The sequence below is a fragment of the Macaca fascicularis genome, chromosome 12 (assembly GCF_037993035.2).
Source record: "Macaca fascicularis isolate 582-1 chromosome 12, T2T-MFA8v1.1".
Classification (NCBI taxonomy): domain Eukaryota; kingdom Metazoa; phylum Chordata; class Mammalia; order Primates; family Cercopithecidae; genus Macaca; species Macaca fascicularis.
Window position 1 is genome coordinate 66393874 of NC_088386.1, and position 16705 is coordinate 66410578.

Below are 16705 nucleotides of genomic sequence, written 5' to 3' on the forward strand. Positions count from 1 at the left end.
CCACCCCCATTAACCCAAGAATCCTCCCCCAGGAGTAATAAAAGATTAAAGGAAGAGTGAAAGACATAAACAAAAATATAGGTTTCAAATGTTGTTTAGAGCCGAATGACAACCACGGCCACTCTTAGTTCAAATTCCTACCCGAGAGAAGAGCAGCGGGCGAAATACCTCATGCCCCAACTAGGCAAAACAAACACTGCAGTTACTGCCAGGAGTGAAGACTGCTGGGGCAAGCCTGGTGGGTTGGCCCAGAGCTATTGGCGGAAGCGAACGAAACAGAGGCGTGGGGACCAGAAGGGCGGGCGCTGTCCTTCGTGCTGAAAGATCTATGCCCTACCTCAAAACTCAGTATCTGGATGGGGTGGAATTCCAGGCCTTCAATTCCTTACCATTCCTGCTGTGCCCAAAAGTCCGAGTTGGAGGAGATCATTGAAAATTAAATCAAATTCATGAAGTCTATAAGTCCGCTCCCCTCCCTGCCTCACTGGAATGTCCACTCTTGGCGTGCAGGATAATATAAACCGCAGGGACAATCCAAGCTCCAAAAAATTAGTGCTTGGCACACAGTAGGGGATTAATAAATACTCGTTTAATCAGTTATTGCTAATATTCAATTAAACATTCTAAACAAGGACGGGCAAGAGGCTTCCTTCCTCCCCTACTCACCATAAAGGAGAAAGAGAGGGATGTCCTCAAAGCTGGACGGACTCAGCTTCAGCTTGCGATACCTAGCCTTGCAGGAGATTTCTTCTCCAACGAGATTATTTTATTGGCTAAAACGTTAGGGGTGTTTTGAACTCTGGGGTCAAAGGAGGAAATGGTTGTAAATGTCTCAATCTCGTGCCACAGGTGAAATAAACGAATCTTCCTTTCCAAGGAATCACGGGTTTTGGGAAAAGGTTGAGGAGACAGGGCGAGCGGGCGTCTCTGCTGGACAATGAAGACCGAGGGGCGCCGGGGATGTGTTGCCTCCTCCCTCCTGTCTCCTGCCCCGTGGCTCTTGAATGATTTAGCACTGGCACCTGGCTCCCTGATTGGTGCGACCGTCTCGTTTAGGGAAGGCTCTAGGAGGGCCGGTGGATGGAATTCCGAGCTTCACCTGGTTGCGCCGAGCAGCTGCCGGTTGAGTGGTTTCGGGGGGACGTTTCCTACGTGGAGCAGGCACTCCCAGCCTGACCAGGCCCAAGTCTCAGTACACAGTGCTGCAGTCACCGCGCGCCCCGCCGTTTAGGATGTTTTTGTGTCCTTAAAAAGTGCCCAGGATTTTATTGTCAGGAGAGGACAAGGCGACAAAACAGTAGTTTCTTTAGTACCAAAGGCAACGCGATTATTTCAAACCCAACAGCGAGATCCCTCTTGCTGATCAGACCGTAACTGCCCAGGGCGGACCTTCGAGATCCCTCTTGCTTATCAGGCCATATCTGCCCAGGGCGGACCCTTCGATCTCCCTCATGGAACTCTCTGTGATTTATAACATTTTTTTGTGTTTCCATTGTGTTGTAGTGAAAGGTGATAAGGCATTCAAAGAAAACGGACGGGCCTCGGCTGAACCAGTGAGGCCCCAGACGTGCGCATAAATAACCCCTGCGTGCTGCACCACCGGGGGAGAGGGGGAGGACCACGGTAAATACCTGTAGAGGAATCACTGCCTACACAGTGTTACCCAGACACGCACAGACATCAACTTTTTTGCCCTAAAGAAAAAGAAACGGGAGGAGAAGAAAGGGGAGAATTTAAACTAGTGACAGGGCGGTGAGGCAAGGCATGAAGAGGCAGGCCGGCGCGTAACCGCCTGGCCAGCAGCTCCAGGTGTGGGCTCCTCTCCGGCGCTGGAGGAGAGACCCGGGAGCGCAGGGCCTGTCGGTCTCTGGGCTCTTGGCGCCCTCTGGTGGGAATTTCTCCATCAACGCATTTTTAAGGCGAGGGGCTTTTCCCAACGCAGCGGTTCTTTTAACCGTGCCTAAATATTGCAGTGGGAGAATCCTTAAAGCGCGTGAAATCGAAGGGGAAGTGGGCCAGGGCAAGGGGCATTGGTCCGCCCCTCCCGGGGCACCTCTGTGCACGGGTTCCCCATGCGCGTGCAGCGGCGCTCGTGCGTGTCATCAACCTTCAGACGTGATTAATCAGGAGGCCTTCTTTTCCCATCACCAAGGGGGCCAAAACGAGGAGCGAGCGCATAGCTAAAGGGACGTGGGGTCATTTTCTCTGCCGGTGGCACTGGGTAGCTGTGGCCAGGTGTGGTACTTTGATGAGGCCCAGGGCTGGATGAGGAAACTAATTCCTCGGTGGTCTGAGAGATCTCCCCTCATTTCTGCCTCCTTTGCCGTTACAACAATCCCGGCTCCGTAGAGAGCCAACGAGGACACGACCCAGAGCGCGCTTTCGCTCAAGGAAGCGTCGCAGGGTCACAGATTTGGGGGAACCCCGGGGAAAAGGACTGAGGCAAAGCCGCTGCTGGTCTCCGACAAGATATGGGAGGGGGAGGGGAAATGGGAGAGGGGAAAGGAGGGGAGGGAAGAAGAAACGCTCAGAAAGGCAGAATTCTTCGTAGGAATTATCTTTTCCCTCCTCTCACCCGACAGCCTGACTATTTCCAAAGGAAAAAAAAAAAAAAAAAGCGTGTTGAGTACGTTCTGGATTACTCATAAGACCTTTTTTTTCCTTCCGGGCGCAAAACCGTGAGCTGGATTTATAATCGCCCTATAAAGCTCCAGAGGCGGTCAGGCACCTGCAGAGGAGCCCCGCCGCTCCACCGACGAGCTGCCCCCGCGAGCAACGGCCTCGTGATTTCCCCGCCGATCCGGTCCCCGCCTCCCCACTCTGCCCCCGCCTACCCCGAAGCCGTGCAGCCGCCTCTTCGAATCTCTCTCTTCTCCTGGCGCTCGCGTGCGAGACGGAACTAGCGAGAACGAGGAAGCAGCTGGAGGTGACGCCGGGCAGATTACGCCTGTCAGTGCCGAGACGAGCCGAGCGGATCGCTGGGCGCTGTGCAGAGGAAAGGCGGGAGTGCCCAGCTCGCTGTGGCCGAGCCGAGGTGGGTAAGCGAGCGACCACCTGGACTTCCCAGCGCCCATCCATGGCTGTTCAGCCAGGTCCTCTCCGCCCGCGGCTTCTCAACCAACCCCATCCCCGGCGCCGGCCACCCACCCTCCCGAAATGAGCGCTTCCTGCCCGCCCTAGTCCCTGCTCTCCATGGGTGCGCTGCGCAGGGACCCCCACCCTCCACCCCGCCCTCGTCACTCTTCTTATCTCTGCCCGCCGGATTCAAGCCCCGGGGACGCACAGAGGCTGAGGCTCTACTTGAAGTGGGGCAACAGCGATTTTCCCTTGAGCTTCCATGCTGCGAGCGCCTGTCCATCCAAAGGGCGCCTGACCAGCAGCAGCCAAAGGCGCTACTAGGAGCGGTAACCTGTTACTTTCCCAGCGGCCGTGGTCGACCCGCTGCCAGTGTTGCTGTGCGAGTGCTCGCGCGGAGCTAGGTGTGAGGTCGGAGGGAGGGTGTGGAGGCGATAGCCGATGGGTGCTTCTCTGCAGGGTCCTCGATCTACCCAGATTCTCCCGCACTCTCTGTCCCAGGGCCTTCGGGAGCCATCGCGCCAGCGCCGAGAGTCGAGCAGGGGCGCCGCGCAAGATCTTTGTCCCCCGCCTCCTGCGCGCTGCGCACAAGTTCGTTTCCCCGGTGACGATCCCCATTCTTACCTACCCCACCCTCTCTGGATCTGCACCGCGAGGTCTCTGGGGTCCTCAAGGGGCTAGGTAGAGGAGAAACGCTGAAACCGGACCGAAACCTCGCCCTAGGCTTAGCGATGGCTAAAAGCCGGTAGGGATAAGAGGGAGACAAGCAAGGTTCCGACTCGCTGTTTTCTGGCTGTCTGGAGTGCAAGGTGACTGTGGTTCTTCTCTGGCCGAGTCCGAGGGAGAACATAAAAATATGGGCCTTTTTCCCCCTCTCACCTTGTCTCACCAAAGTCCCTGGTCCCCGGAGCAGTTAGTGTCTTTCTTTCCAGGGAATTAGCCAGACACAACAACGGGAACCAGACACCGAACCAGACATGCCCGCCCCGTGCGCCCTCCCCCCGCTGGCCCGCACGCCGGTGCTGAGTGCCCAGTGGGGCTTGTAGCGGCTCGGCTGGAAAATCGCTCACTGAGCGCTCCCCTGTACTCCTAGCCCAGTCCCCCACACCCCCGCGTCTTGTACTGGCCTTGGACCCCCACCTCGACCCTGCCTCGTGTCGGCGCTTCACTCCAGGTCGCGCCAGTGCACCGCCAGACTCGAGACCGACCCAGGGCTACGCTGCCCGCGCCCCAGTACCGGAGCTAACGTGCACGTCTCCTCCGCTGCCCCCACCCCCGTGCACCCCGACCAGGCAGGCTCGCTGCCCTCCCTTCTTCTTGTCTCTCCAGCGCCGGATCTTCAAGGGGAGTCGTCCGCGCCCCCGGCTGCTCAGTCCCTCCGGTGTGCAGGACCCCGGAAGTCCTCCCCGCACAGCTCTTGCTTCTCTTTGCAGCCTGTTTCTGCGCCGGACCAGTCGAGGACCCCGGACAGTAGAGGCCCCGGGACGACCGAGCTGATGGCGTCTTCGACCCCATCTTCGTCTGCAACCTCCTCGAACGCGGGAGCGGACCCCAATACCACTAACCTGCGCCCCACAAGTAGGTCCCGCCCCAATTTTCTGTCAAATGAACTGCGGGGAAGATGGGGGCGCTGGGACGTCGGGAGGCTGAGCTGGCGGAAAGGAAAGAGGGAGCGCGGAGATAATGGAGGCTGGGAAATAAATGGGGCTCTGACCGGGTCCCTGCCAGAGGTCATTTGGCTGTCAGGGACGCTAGGTGACTCCCAGGGCACCGGAGAGCGAGGACCACACAAGGTCCGAGTGGCGGCGATCGTTGAGGGCTTCGCGGCGGCGGAGGGGCGCGCAGCCAGTGTCGTTTTTATTCTGTTGTGTGTGGTTTCTTTGCTTCGTGGGACGACAGGGGTCAGGGCACGGGGCGGAATGAAGAGCTGGGAGCCCCAGCAGGAATAAGAGTTTTCAGTCCCCGGCTTTCGTTGAGCCAAGATCTAACCTCCTCCTTTCCCCCTGCGCTGTGCTCAAAGTCTGTAATCAGCGGAAATTTGGACGTTAATTGCAGCGTTTAGAAAACTCAGGGTCCCTAATTGCTCCAAATTTGCATCAAGCTATTGACGAGTTAGGGAGAAGCCAGGGGCGGGAAAGGTGCATAAAACTGAGACTGAGCCTTGACATTTCATACAATTAATTACATCTCAGAGACATAAATAAATAAATAAAGCGGGGAACGGGCAGCATTCTGAGTGGCAAGAGATGGGGAACTGGGAGGGGGCAAGAAGATTTATCATAGAGAGGAGAGAGCACCTCTCTCTCCTTACCCCAGGCAAGAGATCTGTCAGGAGGTGACACGTCCCGAAAAGAGAGAAAGAAAAGAGACGCCAGATAAAAGAGGGAGAAGGATTTATGCTTCCCTGTCTTAAGTACTACAGGCTCCTCAACCCGTTTCCAGAATCTATCTTTAATTTTATTTCCTACCTCTGTAAAGGCCTGAGATGAGAAAATTGTTTTTCTTTTTCCTTGTTGGAGTGAAGAAGTGTCTCCTGACCCTACCCCCCTAAAAAAAACTATCAGCTTCAGACTGTAAGGGTTCCCGCTCCCCTCTTTATTTATTTTGTTTCTGAGATGTAATTAATTATATGAATTTCCAGAATTTGTATACAGAAAGGGCTTAAGAAGGACAATGTGGTTACAGGGAGTGCTTATTGATGCGCTTTTATGGCACTTTATATTTGACAAAATAAGTATCCTCATCAACGAGGTGGGGATTATTACCGGAAAGCCCCTTTAGACGCTGGCATTTGTTCCCGGGCAGGAGGTCCTGTGTTAAGTCCTCAGGTCTCATTCCAATTTCCTTTGCAGCTCCGTCTTCCCGCCACCCAGGAGGGATACAATTACCCACACAACAAAGAGGGGCTCGGGAGAGTCGCCAGCCCTGGTAGCATATGAACCAGGCACGGGCGTTGGAGCTGGTCAGGGCTGGGCGGGAGGAATGCGAGGCCTGCGCGCCTTTGTGTGTTGCTTTCGCCTTGATGGATTTCTTTTCTGACGCTTTCCACATTTCCTACCCCCTTTTGCCGCCTGGGGGTGGGAGTGGGGGGTTAGCAGGCAGTTGTGTTAATTTACCCTTCATTCCCGGCGCCCCTACTTCCCGGTGACCGCCAGTCGCCGGTGCAAACGCCCAGTCACAGGTAGAAGACCCAACAGAGGCCATGACCTGAATCCGCACGTGGCCTGGTTTGCCTCGAAGCTACAAAAGAGAGCCGGGGACCCTGCTGTGAAAGAGCAAGCAGCACGTGTCCCAGGCACACTGTTGCGGGCCCTTAGCCTAGCTACGGCATCCGCACCCCAGGCTTCACAGGAGCGCTGGGCGCTCTATCCACTCTCACCCTCCCTTGCAGATAATACCCTTGCCCACCCAGCTAGCTCCACTTCTCTGCCCCTTTAGAGTATCCTGGGAGGTGGCCTTAGTGCAGGCAACCTTAGGCACTCTCTTGTTCCAGCAACCCTTGGGTGGGACTTGGAGCCCTCCTTGTCCTCAACCGCTAGGTCTTCCCGACCCTTGCTACATCAAAGGGGCTCTCTCGCTTGCTCTCCCCGTCTCCCCTTCCCTTTCATTGCAGACCCCAATTTTGAAAGGCAGTGCAATGTATCTGACCTACAACTTCCCTGCTGAGTGACCTTGGAAAACTCATGTAACCTCTCTGAGCCTCGATGTTTTTTCTTTGTCAAATGACTCTTAGATCAACACTGCTGCCAGTTTCATAGGACTGTTACAAGAATTAGATGAGATGATGTTTAAAGTGAAAGTACTTTATCAGGTCCAAATAGCTCTTTATCCGCCAGGTATTATTAGGGTTTCGCTTTTGCACTGATTTCCTGTCTGTCACTGGAACTCCATCTGTGAGATGTCTCACCGATGTCAGGCTGTTTCTTCTCCCTGCTGGGGCTATGTTGTGCTTCGCGTTTAATTGATGTCACTCTCCTTATCGCCTGCAACACTTGTGTGAAGCTGGAGGCACCAGGAAGGGTAGGGTAAGGGATGGGAGTGCTTGGAGAGCTTTGCTTTGAGAGATTGGAAGGGGATTTCGTGCTGGGCTCACCACACCAGCCCGCCTGGGGGCTTAGCGGGGATGGGGCTGCTTTCCACGCTTCTTGCTGGAAGTTGAGCCCCGAAGGCAGCAGGTAGACCTTGAGGGGTTTGAGAACAGCCTGGAAAAGAAGGAAAATCCAGCAGCACCCCCACCCTCAGTTGTGACTCAGAGGAAGGGTGCTTGATTCCATTTACCTGTGCCTGCTCCAGACCCAAGATGTCAGAGGGAAGGGTTAATGAGGGGCAGGTTGGGAAGAGGGGCCAGGGATGAGGAGCCGAGGCGCACTATTGTCTTCCCCACTCCCTGATCTGACTGAAGAGCAGCCATGCGAGCCCGATCATCTAGTCAAATACTATTTTTCACCCAATTAATTCTTGAACTCTTCCGCGACCCCATTTCATGCCAGTTTATTTTAAGCTGCCACTAGGCTGGAGACCCGCCAAGAAATTATGAGACGTTTCGGTCCCAGATGCCTGTGTTCCCTTTCTGGGCTGCTGTGGTCGCCCTTTGAGTCTGCGGGGCCTGGCCAGTGGGTGTTGGGTAGTTTGAGTCTGCGGGGCCTGGCCCTTTCCGTGTGGGTCAGCCTTCACCCAACTCTGACCCCACCTCCGGGGCTGCCGGGTGGGGGTCGCTTGGGGGCCCGGAGGGGTGCTGGGTGCCCCACCTCTCAGAGACACCATTCTATATTTGAAGCCAGGAGCAAGAAAGGAGTAAGATGGGGGCTCAGAGGGTATGCCTGTCGGCTCACAGATTTGGCTCCTAGCTCCTTTCAGGAAGGAGCTTTTAATGAAGAGCTCTGGCAAAGACCTCATCCTTCCCCAAGAAAACCACTGCCCTCCACCCATTTCCCCACGGTCGGACCCTCCCTGACAGCACCTCTCTCCCTCTCTCTCGTCCTAGCGTACGATACCTGGTGCGGCGTGGCCCATGGATGCACCAGAAAACTGGGGCTCAAGATCTGCGGTAAGTGACAGGGCCCGCTGGGGCCCGGCTGGGCGGCAAGGCGCGCAGACCTTTTGGGCTTGGGAGACCGGGACGCAAGCGGAGGGGAATCCCGGGTCTTGGGTCTCATTTTCTAAAGTAATTACAGCCAGCACAGCCAGCGACGACGCTCCCGTACAGGCCCTGACCCTCCTCTGCCCGCCCCAGACCCGGTCCCCAGGGGTCTTTTCCTCTGGAGTCCCCAATCCCCAAGACCCCGTGGAGCGAACGCCGGGTGTCCTGCCTGGGCGCGAAAGCGGGAGGAAAGCGCCCCCGCGCGGCAACACCACTTTCCTAGCCCCGTGCACAAGCAGCTCCCACCCGGTGCTGTGCACTCTGCCCGCGCGTCCCAAAGGTCGCGTAGAAAAGGTGAACTGATCTGGCTTGCTGGAGAGCAGACCAAAGGCGCGGTATCTGCCTAAAGCTGTAGCTGACACGTTTCCCCCGTCCCCTATTTCATCGCCTACCCCTCACTCACACCTCCACCCGCGGTTGGGTCGCGTTGAAAGTGGTCTCTCCACCTGGAGGGGTTTTGCCCTGAGATGTCAGAACGGATTCAAGTTTCTTTCTTTGGGGCTTCAGACGCTAGAGAAAAGGATTGCCTGAAGCCCTCCATGACCTGCCTGGGGGAGGCACGAGGGTTTGCCTGGCGTATCCTTGAAGGCGACCAGGGAAGGAAAAGGGGACGAGCAGAGACAAGGAGTCGCAGGGGGCGAAAGGACCGGGCGGTGCCGGATGAGATTTGCCGGGAAGGAAAAAAATAGATCAGGGAGCTGGAGAGGAGAAAGAACTGCTCTTTGGAGACAGGAGGGTCTGAAATGAAAACGCCCAAGGGATGTAGTTGTTTTTTTTTGTTTGTTTTTTGTGTTTTTTTTTTTTTTTAAGGAAAAAGGGAGATTTGTTCGAAGGGACACAGCTGAGTGACTCCGGCTGAACAATAAGGACTTGCTTTCCTTGCTACATTTCACCGTCTAAAATTCTCTAGCCTTATCGGGCCAGAAAATACGGATGTCCCCGGGCAGAGGTTGGAGAGGCGGGGGAAGATTAACGAGGGGCTTATTAAAGAGCCATCCATCAGCTGCTGCGCGCGGGAGATAGCGGCAGAGCAGGCGCAGGACACGCCCGCCGGCCCGCCCCAGCCCCGGAGCGCCGAGAGCCGCCCGCCGCCTGGGTGCTCTCTGCACCTGATCTTCCCAGGCTCCCTGGGTCCTGGGGCGAGGGCGGTGACAGTTTGCAGTCAGAGCAGAGTAGCCGCTTTGGGGAATTACTCCCTTCCCTGCTTGGCTGCGCCGCGCCTTCCCTGCGTTTCTGGGGCTCTCTCCTCTAGACCCTGGGACTTGGTGTTTACCGAGGAAGGGGCGCTGGATTCCTAGACCCAGCCATTTTCCACCGAAAGCCCAGCCCTGCCGCCGGGTGGCCTGGGGGTTTGGCCTTCTCCCCAGCACGGGACGCCCGCCCGTGGAGCGAGGCCAGGGCTGCATCCCTGTGCTGGGGCGGCCTCCGGCTGGAGCTTTGTTCTATAAATAGCCCCGTCCCACTCCCACCCCCACCTTCACTCCCACCTCCACCCCCACCCTGCCGCCATTCTGGGCTTAATGGCCCGTTTCGCGCCAGGTCCCTTCGGCGGCCGCGGCGCTCGGCTTCTGCAGCCGTCATTGTCATGCAGCCGGGCAGGCAGAACTGAGCGAGCCCCGGGCGCCCGCCGCAGCCGAGGACAGGGTAGGGGCAGGCTCTGGGTGAGGGTTCCTTACCCGCGGCGCCTGACCTGCTGAGGGTGGGGGGCAGCCCTCATTCACTCCCATCTTGCCCCCTACTGTCCCCTGCTCCTCTGGCTGCAGGCGTTCCACTTCCGCGGGAATAAAAGGTCTAAGTGCTTCTTATGGGGACATACCCGACAAGTTCAGAAAGGGTAAAGAGGAGGGAAAGAGTGGGGCTTCGCTGGGTCCGGAAATAGGGAGCCAACCCGGAGTTGGCCTCAACTCCCCCTCCCCCACTGTCAGCCAAAGCCAGGAGGGAGAGCTCCTGGGGGCTACAGTCCTCAGAGTTTCCTCCCTGTTTCTGCTCCCCACAATCCAAGGTAGTCTGTTGAAGGGAAATTGCCTTGGGCTAAAATGCTCTGCTTTTGGGGCCACAGGTTAGGAGGCTTCCCATTAGGTTTGATTCTGAAAGAAAACAAAACACTAAGAGGATTTATTTTCCATACCTTCAGACAACTTTGGCTTTCCATTTTAAGCTAGTGGAGGCAGAGTGCAGTCTTTCGTGTTGGCCCTAGGTAGGTCCACAGCTCCCTGCCTTCCTACACACACACACACACACACACACACACACACACACACCTCCCTTCATCCCTGGAGGGATGGACCTGGAGGGTCCCTTCTTGACTTGACACCATCCAGGTTGGTTTGCCCTTTCACATTAAGAGAGCAGAGGAACTCATGGTCCTCTTCCCATTTCCAAACCTATTATCCTGGATGACTCTCAGAAGCACCCTCAGTGCCTTGCCAAAATATTCAACCCCCACCCACTCTCCCCCTGCCCTTCCCCAAAAGCCACGGAATGAAGCTGCAAGGAAGGTCCTGGGCCCCACTAGTGGTAGGTACCCTTAGCTCTGGAGGCAGAATCCCCCAGGGAGAGTAATCAGCTAGAAGAAACCCATGGTCTTGCCAAGAGCTAGAAAGTAGCTGTAGGCATGGTGGCATGACCTAAATACAATGAGTTGCAGGGATCCCTAAGTTCTGGCTCCGGGCTCTGCTAACTTCCCAGGGTGTCCTTGGGCTTCCATCACTTATTTCTTACTGCCAATTACAGCCCCTGAACTGTTTTATTTAGCCTACACTGTGTGTGTGTGTGTGTGTGTGTGTGTGTGTGTGTGTGTGTGTGTGTGTGTGTGTAATTTTGTATCAAGTGCCAAACCTTAAAAATAGAAAGATTTCAAGTGTTCTCTTTTTCTGGTTTCTCTTGAAAAAAATGGGGGGTGGGGGAACATGGCAGGTGCTGTTAGCCAATGAAAATCAGAAAAAGAGGTCATGGTGGCTCACATCTATAATCCCAACACTTTGGGAGGCCAAGGTGGTAGGATCATTTGAGGCCAGGAGTTTGAGACTAGCCCGAGCAACATAGGGAGACCGCATCTCTACAAAAACTTTTTAAAAATTAGCCGGGTGTGGTGGCCGCATAGCTGCAGTCCTACTACTCAAGAGGATGAGGCAGGAGGATCACTTGAGCCCAGGAGTTTGAGATTACAATGAGCTATGATGGCGCCACTACACTCCAGTCTGGACAATAGCAATAGAGTATGACCCTGTCTCAAACAAACAAACAAAAAAAACAGAAACAAAAAATGAAAAAGAGCCCCTCCGTCTATGCATATGCAATTCCATGTCATAGCTTGCTGAACACAGAATATGCTGGGCTTCAGCTCCCACATGCCCTGTTGGCCATAGGTGCTTATGCCATGCACAGCTCAAAGCCCCACTTGGCAACAACTGGCTGGAGCCAGGAGCTTTCTAGCTACACATACGTGTGCACACATGCACACGCACATACACATACACACTCTCTCACTGGGCCCCATAAGCCTTTGAGCTTGGCAGCAGGGGTGAGGAACCCGCAGCAGGAGCTCCCCTCAGCTCAGAGGTGGAGTCATGACTTCTCCCCTTGCAGCCGGCCAGTGTGCTAGCACCCAACCAAACAACTGCAGCTTTGCCTCTCCTCTGCTTTCCTCTTTGCCTCTAAGAATGTAGAGCTCTGTGACCAGTTACTCACAGGCTTAAAGTAAGTCCTCAAAGCTGGAGTGTAGAGCAAGAGGGAGTACATTCAGCTTCATTCTCTGGGGCCCCTTCTTACAGGACCCCTTGCTAGCCAGGGAAATTGTCAAGGCACTGACCTCCATGTCATCCACCACCTCTTCATCCTTGGAGAAGCAGCTCCTTCCAGGGCATCTCAGAGCCAAGGGAAGCCTGGATCACCTACCTGTCTGAGGATCCCAGTATTTTAGAAAACAAACACCTTCCTAAACAAAGTGAAAGACATGACAATGTATATTACATGTTTAGACTAGCAAATTAATTGTTTTTAACATAAATTATAATGCAGTGTAAGTGTGCTATTCATAAAATAATTACAGGATTTAGAGAGGATTCTGATTCCTAGTACATTACTGGAAGTGCAGCCCAAGGAATGGGATGCAAGTTTAAAACTGTGTCATAGGGCCGGGCACGGTGGCTCACACCTGTAATCCCAGCACTTTGGGAGGCCGAGACAGTGGATCACCTGAGGTCAGGAGTTTGAGACCAGCCTGACCAACATGGTAAAACCTCCGTCTCTACTAAAAATACACAAATTAGCAAGGCATGGTGGTGGACGCCTATAATCCCAACTAGTCAGGAGGCTGAGGCATGAGAATCACTTGAACCTAGGAGATGGAGGTTGTGGTGAGCCAAGACCATGCCACTGCACTCCAGCCCAGGCGACAGAGTGAGACTCCGTCTCAAAAAAAAAAAGCTGTAGCATGATGATCATCCGTCAGCCTCATCAGGGCATCTCTGGGAGAGCCTGTGTCAAAACCTCAAGCCGAGTTTCTGCTTCCTGCAGCTGCCCAGACGGAAGGGGCTTCAAGGTGGGGAGACTCAGGGAGTGAGTCAGAAGCCTAACCAGACATCAGGGACAACAGAGTGGCGGTTCAGCTGGGTAGAACCTCACTGCATGAGGCCACATGGGTTTGATCTTTCAAGTCTGGCAAATTCCACAGCTCAATGTTCTGGGACGAGGGGAGCAGTCTCAGAGTTCAGGTGCCATCTGATCCTGCATCCCTCTGGCAAATGAGCGCTGGCTCCCGGCTCTGGACTTTGAAGATTTGGAGGAGGAATTCAGGAAGTAGGCAAAGAGATATGGAAAAGGATACAACCCCATCTTTATACCCAAGTGTAGAGCTCTATTATAGTGTATTTACCCCCCTTCTCATGTCATTTGGGCTTTAGTGATAAATGTAAAAGGTGCTGGGAACAACAAAAAGCTTAGTGCCTCTGCTTTCCCATTCTTCCCTCCAGAAATAGCCCCTGGCTCCCTTGTGTGGGAGGATTCTAATCACCGCAGCCTTCCCATGCATCCCTCCATCTCCCACCCATCACAGTTGAATTGTGTCCTGGGAAGCAAAGCTGAATTCTCCAGATTAACTTGCCTTTTTGCACCTCTTGGGACTTTCTTCCAAGTCTGCCTTGTGACACATGACTCTCCAAGGATCTTGGTATTTACAGAGACAGCTTTGGGGTCACCAGAAGTTTGGAACATTTTTCTCTTTTCAGTGTATTGCCTTTTGGGATAAGACTAAGGCTGAATTGAAGGAGGAGAAGCCAAGGGAAAGAGCAGGTGTGCGGGCCAGGAGCCCCACCGGGGACGGTGGAGATGTGGAGGGGAGCATGCTCTACACTGGCAGGTTCTCCTGCCCTTTTGGCTCAACTCTCCTTCCCCGTTTGCTGCTGGAGTTTGTCCTGCTGGCCTCAGGCAGGAGAACTTTCCACTCCCTCCGAGGGGTGATGAGGCACTGAGAATCCTGCCCTGGGCTCAGATCCCTCCTGTCATCTCTGTGGAGTTCTTGGATGACTATTTTTATTCCAGCATTGGTCACCATCTGGCAGGCTTGTAGGCTCCTAGAGGGCAGGGGATCTGTCTCACTCAGTTTTATCGGTCCCCCATCCTAGATGCTTAGCAAAGTGCTTTTGTACAACAGGTGCTCAATAAGTACTTGTAGAATTAAATGGCAACACATATAAGATTGAAGCTTTTTTTTGTCTCGCAATACCTTTATTCGAGGAGAGGGGGTGGTACAAGAAAAGCTGCATTCAGGTTTTCATTCAGAAAAATACCACTTATGTTCAACCCTGTGAGCATTACCTGGTGCTGGAGGAAAGTGTCTGCCCGAATCCTCATTGTTGGACCTCACTCCTTCTCCTTCTGCTGTCCTCACCCCTCCTCCTTCTGCTGTCCTCCCTCTGCAGTCCTCACCCCCCTCCCTCTGCATTCCTCACCCCCTCCCTCTGCAGTCCTCACCCCCTCCCTCTGCAGTCCTCACCTTCCTCCCTCTGCAGTCCTCACCCCCTCCCTCTGCTGTCCTCACCCTCCTCCCTCTGCAGTCCTCACCTTCCTCCCTCTGCAGTCCTCACCCCCTCCCTCTGCTGTCCTCACCCTCCTCCCTCTGCTGTCCTCACCTTCCTCCCTCTGCTGTCCTTACCCCTCTTCTTCCCTCTGTGGTCCTCGCTGTCCTTCTTCTGCTGTCCTCACTCTTCTCCCTCCATTGTCCTCACCCTCCTGCCTCTACTGTCCTCACCCTCCTCCTCTGCTGTCCTCACCCCTCCTCTTTCCTCTGTTGTCCTCATCCTCCTCCCTCTACTGTCCTCACCCTCTTTCTGCTGTCCTCACCCTCTTCCTTCTGCTGTCCTCACCCTCCTCTCTCTGCTGTCCTCACCCTCCTCTCTCTGCTGTCCTCACCCCTCCTCTTCTCTCTGCCATCCTCACTTCTCCTCTCTCTGCTGTGCTCACCCCTCCTCTTCCCTTTGCTGTCCTCATCTCTCCTCCCTCTGCTGTCCTTGCCCTCCTCCCTGTGCTGTCCTTGCCCTCCTCTGTCTGCTGTCCTCACCCTCTTCCCTCTGCTGTCCTCATCATCTTTCCCCTGCTGTCCTCATCTTCCTGGCTCTGATGTCCTCATCCCCTTCCCTCTGCTGTCCCCACCCTCCTCCCTCTGCTGTCCTCACCCCTCCTCTTCCCTCCATGGTCCTCACTGTCCTCCCTCTGCTGTCCTCCCTCTCCTCCCTTTGCTGTCCTCACCCTCCTGCCTCTGCTGTCCTCACCCTCCTCCCTCTGCTGTCCTCACTCCTCTTCCCTCTGTTGTCCTCACCCTCCTCCCTCTGCTGTCCTCACCCTCCTCTCTCTGCTGTCCTTACCCTCCTCCCTTTGCTGTCCTCACCCTCCTGCCTCTGCTGTCCTCACCCTCCTCCTTCTGCTGTCCTCACCCCTCCTCTTCCCTCTATTGTTCTTGCCCTCCTCCCTTTGCTGTCCTCACCTCTGCTGTCCTCTGCTGTCCTCACCTCTGCCATCCTCTGCTGTCCTCACCCTCCTCCTCTGCTGTCCTCACCCTCCTTCTCTGCTGTCCTCACCCTCCTCCCTCTGCTGTCCTCACCCTCCTCCTCTGCTGTCCTCACCCTCCTTCTCTGCTGTCCTCACCCTCCTCCCTCTGCTGTCCTCGCCATCTCCCTCTGCTGTCCTCACCCTCCTCCCTCTGTTGTCCTCACCCTCCTCTTCTTCGGTCCTTGCTCTCCTCCCTCTGTGGTCCTCACTGTCCTTTCTCTGCTGTCCTCACCCCTCCTTGTCCCTCTGCCATCCTCACCTCTCCTTCCTCTGCTATCTTCATCCTCCTCCTTCAGCTGTCCTCACCTCTCCTCCTCCCTCTGCTGTTCTCTCCTCTCCTCCTTCTGCTTATACAGCCCATGAACAGTGCTGGCAGCATCTTCTCTGATTGTGTCCCCTCCTTTAAAGCCCTATCCTGGGGCTGGTCACTGGAGTGGAAGCTGTCCAACTTACTTAATTGTGAGTTCACTGTCACATTCAGAGAGGAGAATGGGCTTCACTTACTGTTTTTCTCTCTTGCATGACTGGGTCTTTGCCACTGATGACACTTGGCACGGCCCCCCCTCCCTGCCTGAAGGCGAGTGGTGCCAGGGCCACTATATTTAAAACGCAGACACTCACTTCTCTTCTCAGAAGAAACAAGAGCCCTGCTTGGAGAGTTAATTCGCTCCGCAGCTGACCCTCAGGGGCTGGGCAGTTTGCAGCACTCTCTCTGAGCAGCTTTTTGTGCCATAGGCTTCTTGCAAAGGACCAACAGCCTGGAAGAGAAGAGTCGCCTTGTGAGTGCCTTCAAGGAGAGGCAGTCCTCCAAGAACCTGCTTTCCTGTGAAAACAGCGACCGGGATGCCCGCTTCCGGCGCACAGAGACGGACTTCTCCAACCTGTTTGCTAGAGGTAGCCCCTGCCCCACTCCTGCCCCATGCTAGCCAGTAGATTTCTTATTTGAGTTTCTTGACTGTTTCCTGCAATTTTACTTCTTTTATCAAGAAATGTCATTATTCTCTCTGAACCCACAAGAAACTGCTTTTCTGACTTTGGGGGAATATAATTGACTCCCTCTCTCCCTGCTGCCCAGGTCTCTATCATTTTGGAAACTGGATGAGGGCAGTCAATAAAAGTCAACTCTAAAGACACTCGAGGGAACAAATATGGATTCATAGACTCAGAGTCGAAGGAACCTTACATATAAGAAAATCTAATGATTTCCTTAATAACATTTATCCTGCAAGACTGGCCACACACATACACACAAAATCACACTGTGGGAAGTTGCATGCTGAGCCTCGTAACCGAGTGTCCTGGAACTTGTTTTCCTTTCGGAGATGTTTCACTAACCCCTGCTGCCTCACAACTCTCGTCTCAGGAGGTGCTTTACCAGTCTCTCCCAAACAGCTCACAGGTAGATCCACTGCCATCCCCTTCCATGAACTTCCCACAGGGCCA

At 54.7% G+C, this 16705-nt stretch overlaps 1 protein-coding gene and 1 long non-coding RNA gene across 7 annotated transcripts in view; one reads left to right on the forward strand and one right to left on the reverse strand.

Annotated features, from left to right (window-relative positions):
• Positions 1-3611, reverse strand: part of LOC135966548 (uncharacterized) — a 39416-nt gene extending 35805 nt beyond the window's left edge. For all 3 annotated transcript variants that reach the window (XR_012421210.1, XR_012421211.1, XR_010579912.2), the window contains exons 1-2: positions 2835-3611; positions 667-1245 (exon numbers count right to left, since the gene is read on the reverse strand). This is a non-coding gene — a long non-coding RNA (uncharacterized lncRNA). The remainder of the gene's footprint in view (positions 1-666; positions 1246-2834) is intronic.
• Positions 2866-16705, forward strand: part of GAD1 (glutamate decarboxylase 1) — a 46373-nt gene continuing 32533 nt past the window's right edge. For all 4 annotated transcript variants that reach the window (XR_012421207.1, XM_005573441.4, XM_074009429.1 and 1 more), the window contains exons 1-4: positions 2866-3034; positions 4509-4653; positions 8060-8122; positions 15998-16156. Coding sequence is in view for 3 of the 4 variants with exons in the window: in XM_005573441.4 (XP_005573498.1) it covers positions 4572-4653; positions 8060-8122; positions 15998-16156 (304 nt within the window). In the remaining variant the exon portion in view is untranslated. The remainder of the gene's footprint in view (positions 3035-4508; positions 4654-8059; positions 8123-15997; positions 16157-16705) is intronic.